The sequence below is a fragment of the Amborella trichopoda genome, chromosome 7 (genome assembly GCF_054954075.1).
Source record: "Amborella trichopoda isolate Santa Cruz 75 chromosome 7, AtrichopodaSantaCruz75HAP2 v2.0, whole genome shotgun sequence".
Classification (NCBI taxonomy): domain Eukaryota; kingdom Viridiplantae; phylum Streptophyta; class Magnoliopsida; order Amborellales; family Amborellaceae; genus Amborella; species Amborella trichopoda.
The window spans coordinates 11,269,261-11,280,075 of record NC_142342.1 but is presented as its reverse complement, the minus strand read 5'-3'; the positions used below and the strand labels follow the sequence as shown (position 1 = coordinate 11,280,075).

General features: G+C 37.4%; 1 protein-coding gene across 2 annotated transcripts in view; it reads right to left on the bottom strand.

Moving 5' to 3' along the window:
- Window positions 1-1,813: 1,813 nt before the first annotated feature.
- The window catches only part of LOC18444018 (RNA recognition motif (RRM)-containing protein), a 30,933-nt gene continuing 21,931 nt past the window's right edge, over window positions 1,814-10,815 (bottom strand). For both annotated transcript variants that reach the window (XM_006854197.4, XM_020673559.2), the window contains 3 exons: window positions 5,012-5,121; window positions 3,726-3,910; window positions 1,814-2,367 (listed from right to left, as the gene is read on the bottom strand). In XM_006854197.4, the coding sequence (XP_006854259.1) occupies window positions 2,158-2,367; window positions 3,726-3,910; window positions 5,012-5,121 (505 nt within the window). In that variant the 3' untranslated portion in view covers window positions 1,814-2,157. The remainder of the gene's footprint in view (window positions 2,368-3,725; window positions 3,911-5,011; window positions 5,122-10,815) is intronic.

Here is a 10,815-nt window from a genome sequence, read left to right as displayed (position 1 = left end):
ATACAATGGTGTACACACATAAATATCTTGGTGTACATGTTCTCTCTGTGTGACTTCTTTCTCTATTAATCTCGATCTCTTGATATCTCTATCTCAATTGATTTTGATCTCTTCTTTCTTGCCTTGATAGAGCTATTTATAGTCGTCAAATACTTCGATAAGTAGTTCTCGATTGTGTCATATAGTTGTGATATAGTGTAGTATTCCTTGTGTCTTGCTTTGGTGATGACATGTGATCTTGCACCATCACGGTATTTCTGGAATGTTCATCTCATCCAGAACATATGTTCGTTATGGCTTTATTTAACATGTCATTAGAGTGTAATCTCTTTGTCAGGAGTAACTTGTAGGAGAGGGTTCTATATTTCTATTTTACCCATCTAGCAAGTTCTGTGTTTGTTGTCATTTGAAATGTGCTTGTAAATCTTCGAACCTCAAAGTTTGTAGAATAAAGGGAATAATGAGGGGTATATTTGTCATTGATATATTCGGAGAATGAATGGGGTTTTAAGTATCGGGAAATGTGAATTATGGTAAGTAGTAAAGGTGGTATGGGGTTTGTATTGAATGTACCAGAGCATAGCAGTGTAAGAAGTAGATTCACCGGAGAGTCTCACAAGTGGTTTAAATTCATTGGGGAGTCTTGTAATGGGCAAATTAAGGTTAATATGCAATTAAAATCAAAATTTGGACTGAGGGAGTCATAATTAGACATGTATCCATGTTACTTTAAATAGTACCAAAGCATTAAACTCTAATTTTATGTGAGTTCAATACTTGATTTTTATGAAAAATTTGAACAAGTAAGGCTTCTCAAATGTATCATGACAAGTGAAGGATTAGGTCAAATTTATAGCCTAAACAGCTACCCCCCGAATGACAGGGATTGACAAAGTAACATGTGCGATTCAGAAATTTATGAGATGAAGTATAGGTGGAATGAAGTATGAGAACCATGAAGCCGAATTAATGCTTTTACACGATTTCCAAAGAATTCATGAGGTGAACTCGCACGAAATTTAATTTTTCATCCTGCATTGAAAGAGTCCGATAATCTTTCGATTTTACTAAATAATGAGATGAAAACATTCTTGAGACGACGTTTCTCTTTTATCATGTAGTGCCTCAATTGACATGCCATATAATGTACGTTTTAATATGAAATGAACGTTTTGATCACTCGTTAGATAACCTTTTCTACGGTTGTGATAATTTTCCAGTACAATCGATGAAAAGTGGATTATACGATTTCGACAAATAGGATTCCAAAGGGATTCGAAAGTTCGACACCTTATCTCATCAGGTATCTGTAATAGATTAAAACTATTAAATTACCTCATTTTAAGGCACATTTCTCGTATATATAAACAGGGGTTAGTGTGCAATATAAGTTAATTGCAAGTTTTGCAATATTTTGGTCAACCCACCTAAGACAATTGAAGTTCCATTAAACTTCCCTGACAAGAGACAGAGAAGGGAAGATTCGGGAGTCTAATATCCATATACTTCCGTGGGTCTACATAGAATTTTTTACAAATTAGAAACAGAATTTTGGGGATATAACCTCATCTCAATAAAAGAATTTCATCATGGTATTCCCTTTGCATGCCGGCCATCCAATTTTTTGATGGCTTGATCTAAGTATTAGAAAACTTATATTTCAATTTCTTTTTCTGTTTGTTTTATCAATAATCATCTACTAATTCTTAAGTAGCTCCCAAAATTTCAGATTGAAAAAAAAATCCTTTCGAGTTGGAGGGAGTGGAAGTAAACGATTATGCTCCCAAGGAAGCATAGTACATGTGCTCAAAACTGCTACTGAATGCATCTTCAAAGAATTTGAAGTGCTAGTACATTGAACTGGAAACAATTCACTGATGGCAGAATTTTTCCAATTTATACAGTAGTATTTCCTAAACTAGTTTTTTACCTAATTATAGAAGAAAGAATTTCTCGTCAGAATTTTCGTTTGCTGAAGTTTTCCACTAAAGAAAAACTCCTTTCCTGCTTTAGATGATATGATATACAGTACATGTAAATGAGGTGGGCCCAACGAAGACGTCACCAAAAAACTTCTACAATTAATCAACCACTTCTTATAATCCTCGTTAGTTAATTTTCCCTTCCCTATCTAGAACTTAGAGAGGCTCCACAATCTCAACGTATTGAATGCTTCCGATTTCCACGGTTTTCATGGCTACTAGATCTATTGTCATCCTTGTGAGAAGATCTTGAAAGCACCAAATTATGTGGCTGAGCTTCTGATTTCCGAACGTGTCCCCGATGGCTCTTCAACAGGTCATCATGTTTGTCATGTCCCCATCTTGAACCGCCGTCTTTGTTGGCCCAATTCGTGTTGGCATCTTCCTGGGATTCACACACACACACACACCCCTCAGCACACACCAAAGGAATTGAGGATATAAAAGAACACTGAAAATGATTGTGATATGGAAAAAGTTTATATAGAGCCTAGGCTCTAAACAATCAAATTAGAGCCCACCTCAAAACTTTCACTAGAAGAAGTTGTTTTGATGCCCAAATATCATCAAATTGATCATTTCGACATCAAGATGCATGGACATGACAAAAAAATGGATTTCAAGTTTTGGAAATAGTGCATCTTGTTATGCATTTTTGGACCGTCAATTTTCAAGATTTTAAAGTTTTCATAGTTCTGCTCGATCTACACTATTCTTGAAGCTTTAAATTTTATAAGTATAAGAAGAAAATATAATTCAAGGCTATCACAAAACTTTCCAGTATTGAAACCATATTTCTTGACACTATTCGAAGGTGGGCTCTAGTTTGTTTAGAGCCTCGGCTCTATACAAACCACACCCTTGTCATATTTGTCCTGTATTACTTAAATAAAATGGAAGTCATTTGTACCTTACAACATCCCTTTGCTCCGTAGTGATGACCATAAAACAACTCTAGGGTCCTGTGGTTCCTAGTTTTTGAGTTGCAAGTTATGCAGTTGCTACTGAAGGCAACTGCCGGAAAACAAAAGAATAATGTAACCAACACTTGGTTCAACCAATTTTTTCTAGTTTGGGGAAATCCAACTAGGTCATCATCGTGTTTAGCAAACAGGGTTGAACCAGGTGATGCAACTTAATCATCAAACAATTTCCACTTAACAAAGTTCCAGATGGAGCAGCTCTATGTGAAACAACTCAAAAAGGGACCAACAGATATTGATGACCGAAAAAAACTCCACTAGCCATATATGAAACAAGTATCATGCTACCGTTGGATAAGAAATAATGTCAATTTAGGAGAAAGAAAGTAAGCTGTTTATCTATATAATTATCATCTTATCTACCTTCCATGGTAAAACTATGCATGCCTCAAAAAGGAATGCATGGTATCAATCCTCATGAATTTTTTATTTTTAGTTTTAAGACCTGAATAGTAATGACAATAGACACTCTACACATAACATGAGACCTAAACCTGCATTCGGAGAGGGACCTCATGCCTGCCTCACACATATGGAACATAACCCTACCAAGCTAATCAGTGAATATCAAATGTGCCCATGGGTCATCCCCATCAGTGAATATCAACTGTGCCCTTGGGTCATCCCCTCCCCCCCCCGGGTCTTTTTTAATACTTATAATTTTGACTCAGCAAATATATAAGCATGCAGATATATGAAGGAAACCACAGATATCAAAAACCACACATGTTTCTCTGTTTATCAGCATTTAAAATCTTACTTGTTCACTGTGTAAAAATTTGCACGCGGCTCCACGGTTACAATTGCCTTTTTGATAAGCACGGCAAAGATCCCGTGCCTCTCTTTTAAGCCCCTCTTCCTCTTCGTTTTCTTGTCTCTTTTTATAGTCAGCGACATGATCAACCCTTATGATCCGCCCAAGAACCTTAGCTCCATTAAAATTATCTGCAAGAATATCATTTTAATGGCAAGAAGATCACAAGTATGGAACAAATTTAACCTGTTATTCACATATAAGGACCTTACATAGCAAGTCGGGGAATAATAATATATTGGCTCACCAAAAAAATTGGAGTTAAATTGGTTCCAGAAAAAAGTCAGAACAAACAAATCCGATAAAAGATATGGACCGGCAAAAATAATGTAAATAAAATATCATGAAAATATCGGATTGGGTTCAATAAAATGAAGTGAAAAATCGGATATGTATAAACTGCTAAAAAGTAAAAAGTTTACAGTAGTCATCAATAAGTAATGCTTCCATGAAAATGTTACTTCATTTGTGAGTACCATAGTTCGTTCACATATATCACGCTTTATTACTTCACAAAAACAAAAACAATGATGAATCTTTTTATTTATGAATATAATACATGATTCCATGTATGAAATCTCATATTATAGGGCTTGATGTTTAGGTAAATTATAGCTGAAGATCAGAATCCTGTACAGTTTGACACACCAGGAAGAACTGAGAAAACTTAAAAAGAGGAACACAGACAGAATGATAAAGAGAGAAAGAAAGAAGATTTACCGAGCACAAGCCTTAAATTGAGTCTCTTGCTATTCCTTCGAAATGGTGTTTTTTCGTTTTTGGAGGTATAATTTTTTTCCAGGTTGTGTTTTTCTTGGAGAATAGGTTATGGAGTTAATTTTATTTTTAATTTTTTGAGAACACATTTTCATTGGAACACCCTTTTTGGCTTGGAAATATTTTTTGAAAATGTCGCAGTTATAATCTGTTAACATAAAAAAGTCAAATTTTGAAAATAAAAAAATAAAAAAAATAAAAATACAAAAATTCCAATTTGCTAAATATGGTAAGGACAGAATTCAAATCTGAAAACCGTAGAAATGGAACTACATAGATCCATAAGACTAGCATAAACAATAAACTTCAAGTTACAAACAACTGTCAACAGTGCATGGAAGTGGAAGCTAATGCTTTTTCTCCAAGCTTCAACTAACACAAATATAGAACTTCAAGTATGCTTTAAGAAGAAACAATGAGAGTCAAAAGTTTTGGATAGCTTATAAATTACTAACCTACTGCAAGGATTGTACTCCTCTGATCTTCATATGCAAGAAATGCAAAACCTTTAGATTTCCCTGTACTCTTATCTCTAATTAGGTTGATATCAACAATCTCGCCATACCTGAGAAAGTAACCATTAAAAAAATTTAAAAAAAAAGTACAGAAAACGAAAGATGGTTATCACTACATAAAAAGAAATGTTACTTTCAATCACTAAATGGATGTTGGAGGTCAGAACTTAGAACCATAAACCCCATTTTTATAAGCAAACATTAACTATAACCATTGACCACAGTTCAAAACACTATATTAATGCTTATAACAGCCATTATAACAATATACCTGCCCAAGCCTTGTTGCGTAACAGTAACAGGCACAGTGTCCATTCTGAGTAAATAATGAGCTTATCTTGAAAAATCCTACGGCTATTACATAATGGTATGAACCCCTTCGCTATGGGAGAATGGGATCCATTAGAACAACCCTCATGCCGTTATTGTTAAAATAAGTATATTATATTTTTTTTGGTAATATCGACTTGTATCGTATTAAAAGAAGAACCTACATATTGGGCAATTGGGATTGTGATATCGTAACTGTGGATTGGGATTGATATCACATGCTGTATTTTCTATATAGTTGTAGATTGTGATTGACATCATAAGTTGTATTTCCTATAGAATTTGATAGTTTGTTGTACATTCCAAAATTAGGATCCCTGCAATCTTGGAGTTGGCTGTGACCAAGTTATATATATCATGTTGTAACACTCAATTGAATACAACATACAATTCATGACATGGCATCAGAGCCATCTCATATGGGCTCGTGATCCTCTCTGTCTATGACAATGGCTCAGTCTTTAGCACCGAGGTTCTGACCTAATAGAGGATGATCTCATCGAGAAGTTTGCCATTGGTGTTTCCATGGTGACTGCGTTGTCCTTGGCCATTCTTACCCTGCGTTGTACCAAATAGGCAATTGCTTGTGAGACTGCTGCTTCCATAGAGAGTGGTTGTTACTCTTCTCTTGAGCCTCGGATCTGAGCTTCCATAGAGAGTGGTTGTTACTCTTCTCTTGAACCTCGGATCTGAGCTTGACATAGAGGGAGAGTTACCATCCCTAGCTGCTTCCTTGGCATGTGACCACCAGTTGATTTGCTAGCAGTTTGCTTGTTGCAAGCCACGAAGTTGACTCTTTGTTGTTTGCGAGCATTTTCACTAGGGCATTGACCACTGTTTCAAACCCCAACGTCATCTCTCGTTTGCTTGGTACGATTAGCCCCAAGATAGCAATTTGCTTGGCACGATCCACTATGAACACTTGCCTTCCAAAATTTGCATGCCCATTGACACATGCTTTGAAAGAGAGGGTTTTCTTTCTCTCTCTAGCTTGGTTCTACCAAGTTGCCTGACTTGGTTTCTGTTGATATTCTCTCGCTCTCTTTCTCTAGGTACTGAAATCACTAGCACCTTGACATGTAGCAGCAGCGGTGCCTTATTTGTTTACGGATAGGTTGCAAACTCTTTCTCTCTCTACTGAGTCCTTTTTCTTTGTTTCTCTCTCTACAAGATTCAGTGCTTTGTTGCTGTTCTTTTTTTACACACCTTGCACGAGTTTGTGCAAGTTTTGTGTGCAGTCGGTGACTGCAAGGTTGTGCACGAGTTTGTGCATCTGATACCATGCTATGAATTGGTGAATCGTATATCGCATTCAATTGAGTATTACAACATGATACATACAACTTGGTCACAGCCAACTCCAAGATTGCAGGGATCCTAATTTTGGAATGTACAACAAACTATCCAAATCTATAGGAAATACAATATGTGATGTCAATCACAATATACAACTATAGAGAAAATACAACATGTGTAATCAATCACAATCTACAACTATATAGAAAATACAGCATGTGATATTAATCCCAATCCACAGTTACGATATCACAATCCCATCCAATTCCTCTCTCCAGTTAATAGCTCACTGTGATTTCAATTGGGCCATCTACCCCATGACCCGGAGATTGACTATCGATTATTTTACTTCCCTTGGTGCTTGTCCACTTTCATGGAAGACTAAGAAGCAACCAACAATATCACGATCTTCAGTTGAAGCTGAGTAACATGCTATGGTTGTAGCTACATGTGAACACGTGTGGCTCAAAGCCTTACTTCAAGGTGTACCTCACCCACATCCAATGCTCCTATACTGCGACAACCCTGCTGCTCTCCACATCGCTGCCAACCCCGTGTTTCATGAATGAACTAAGCGTATAGAACTCGATTGTCATCTTATCCGAAAAAAAATTCGTTTAGGCATTCTTAAAACCTCTCACGTCTCTACTAAGCATCAAGTAGCAGACATTCTCACCAAAGCATTAAGTCACGAGCAATTTCAATTTCTTCACAGCAAGTTGGGCGTTCGGATCTTCACGAGCCAACTTAAGGGGGAGTATTGGGTAATTGGGATTGTGATATCGTAACTGTGGATTGGGATTGATATCACATGCTGTATTTTCTATATAGTTATAGATTGTGATTGACATCACATGTTGTATTTTCTATATAGTTGTGGATTGTGATTGACATCACAAGTTGAATTTCCTATAGATATAGGTTCTTGTACATTCCAAAATTAGAATCCCTGCAATCTTGGAGTGGGCTATGACCAAGTTAAATATATCATGTTGTAATCCGCAATTGAATGCAATATACGATTCACCAATTCATAACACTACAGCTAGTAAAATAAGGCTAATTGTGTTCATTTTCTAAATTGAAGTTAAAAAAAAAAAAAAAATTTACCTCTTTCATATTGGTAAGATAATGATAAAGGCCCTGGTGTGCTATAACCAACTCTCAGAGATCAACTCATAAGATGCAATGAAGATCGCATCTTACAATGCTCAAAAGGTTATTTTCTCGAGGTACACACCTCCAATAAGTCATTGCAAGGATTCAAAAACCAGCAAACATTGATATTAGGTTGGGTCTAATGTTTATGGTTTATGGTATCAACATAAGATATAATCGTGAAAACAAAATAATAAGAATTGATTTTTTTACAAAAATGGGAGTACATGTGATATTTGAAAAGCATTGAATATAATTGAATTTAGCACGTATACATTTATTGGCAGCAGTTTTGATTGATGAGACCCAAACGGCGTCAACACAAAATTAGAACTCTGGAAAGATGCTTTAAAATCCAAAGGTTTTAAAATTAGCCGAACTAAGATAGAGTATATAGAATGCAAGTTTAGTAGTAATAGAAGTAGAGACGTAGAAGTAGTTAAGATTGACGGCCAGGAAGTACAAAAAAGACCGCACTTTCGATACCTTAAGTCGATAATCCAAAAAAATAGAGAGATTGAGGAAGATGTCGTACATAGAATAAGAGCTGCGTGGGCGAAGTGGAGATGATCAACTGGAATTTTATATGATCACTGCATACCAATGAAGCTGAAGGGTTCTATAGGACAGTTGTGAGACCAGCTTTGCTTTATTGGGCAGAATGTTGGGCGGACAAAAAACAATATACCCATAAAATGAGTGTAGCAAAGATGAGGATTTTGAGATGGATGAGTAGCAAGACAAGAAGGAATAGAATCCGAAATGAATCCATTCGGAAAAGTTTAGGTGTGGCCCCAATAGGCGATAAGATGAGAGAGAGTAGACTTAGGTGGGCTGGACATGTGTGGCGTCGACCCAGTACAACACCTGTTAGGCGGTGCGAGTTAGTTCAAGCGGAAGGATTGAAAAAGGTAAAGGATAAGCCCAAAAGGACGTGATTGGAAGTAGTTCCAAAAGATATGGGGACTTACGACTTCACTGAGGGTATGGTCTTAAAATAAAACAGAATGGCGAACCAAGACTCGTGTAGCCGACCCCAACTAATTGGGAAAAGGCTATATGATAATGACATTTATTGGCAACAAGGTTAAAAAAAAACGTCGACCAAGATTGGAAATGCCTGATCCAGATCAAGAATCGTCAGGGCCAAACCGATTCCCGCTAGATATCAACAACTGGCTGGTTCCCCCCATGACTCTGCCCCAGGTTCTCTGATAGAACCGGTCCCACTTTTTTATATTTTTTCACTTTTTAAAAAAAAAAAAAATTAAATGACCGGTTTGCTTAGCCGGATTGCCGATCCGCCAAACTGGATCGCAAATCCACATTGGCAAACTTTTTAAGGAGATTACAAACTTGATAATACTATCTCTTAGGCCCTATAGGTAACACATCAGCAATGGTGACTGAAGCAAAGGCACTACTAGCAAGGCTCAAATTGTTCCAGCAACCTTGAGTTTCCTTGGTGTTGGAGGGTGACTCCATACATGCCATCAGTTGGGCCAAAAAGATATCCCCCTACCCTCATCCCAAAAGGATATCTTTGAAGAGACGAACAAACTCAATGTTCCCGCAAATCTGTTTTGGCCACACATGGAGAGAGGAAAATGCAAAGTAATCAAATGAAGCTGCAAAACACTCATCGGTGCATATATGGGATTTCATGATGCACCCACACAATGGGCACATTGACCGCATCTGCAAGTGGAAAATTATCCACGAGATTCAATCATTCCCCCTTGCAAAGGAAAGAAAGTTTCATTTATTTTTTATATCTTATTTTTGGGTGGTGGTGGTATACAACGCCCAAAACCCCTTAGAACCATTTTTCATGGTTTAAAGGGGGATTAAAGCAATGAAATTCCACATCAAAATCTTTGACCGGATTTGAAGAATTCGATAAACTTTGGAGATTCTTTGGGCAACTGATAATGAAAAATTTGGGCGCAACGTTTCCTAGGCACCATCCTTAGCTTAAAAAAATAAGGAAAAAGAAAGACAATGAAAGCGAGAAAGCCATAACATTTATGGTACTCTCTCCATTGCATTTATGCACTCTTCATGGCACTCTCACTCTCTCTCCATCACATTTATGACACTCTCTCCCCTCCCCCATACACACGTCTCGCTCTCTCCATCACATATATTTTTTATTGCACTCTCTCTCCCCCCACCATCACATTTATGGCACTCTGTCATCACACTTACAGCACTCTCTCTCTCTAATACATACCTCTCTCCCCCACGCACGCTTCCCTTAATTGCATTTATTGCATCCCCTCTTTCCACATTTATGGCACACTCCCTTTCTCTTCACTGCATTTATGACTCTCTCTCTCTCTCTCTTCATTTTTATATGGCCTGTCTTACCCCCCCCCCCCCCCCCTGCAATATAGGGCCACCCAGGAATCTGGGCAGTTGTCTAGGCAGTCTGATCCGCCTTTTTCACCCTTGTAGGCAATCATTTTGCTACTCGATGTGCTCTTCTCTGATACCAAATTGATGTAGAGAAATTGAAATAACAATAAACTCAGCAACAAATCTCAACCAAACACATGCAATTTTGAGTAAACCCTAAGATTATCTCCCCACCTGGAGCTCAAGCTTTAGGCTTCCTTCTTTCTTTTAATGTCTTTTTCTTGTCATAAAAAAAAGTGTGTTCTCCCCCTCCAGCCATTGGTTGGCATGATTCGGTGGTGCTGTCGGAACCGCTAAATAAGTCACACCATTGTATTTGAGTTGTAAGACTCAATAATTATTGAGATATCTCGGATCCATGTGGGAAGTGACCTTGAGATGATGATCATGTCGTTCATTGTGTTTTGAGTTGTTTTTAATTTTGTATGAACTGCATAGTGGCCCAAATGTAATCCCATAGTTGCCCTTGTGCCGACAGACCACTGTGGTCCAAGGGGCAGGGTCGCAAGACAACGAACGATCATAGTATCAAGGATTAGGGG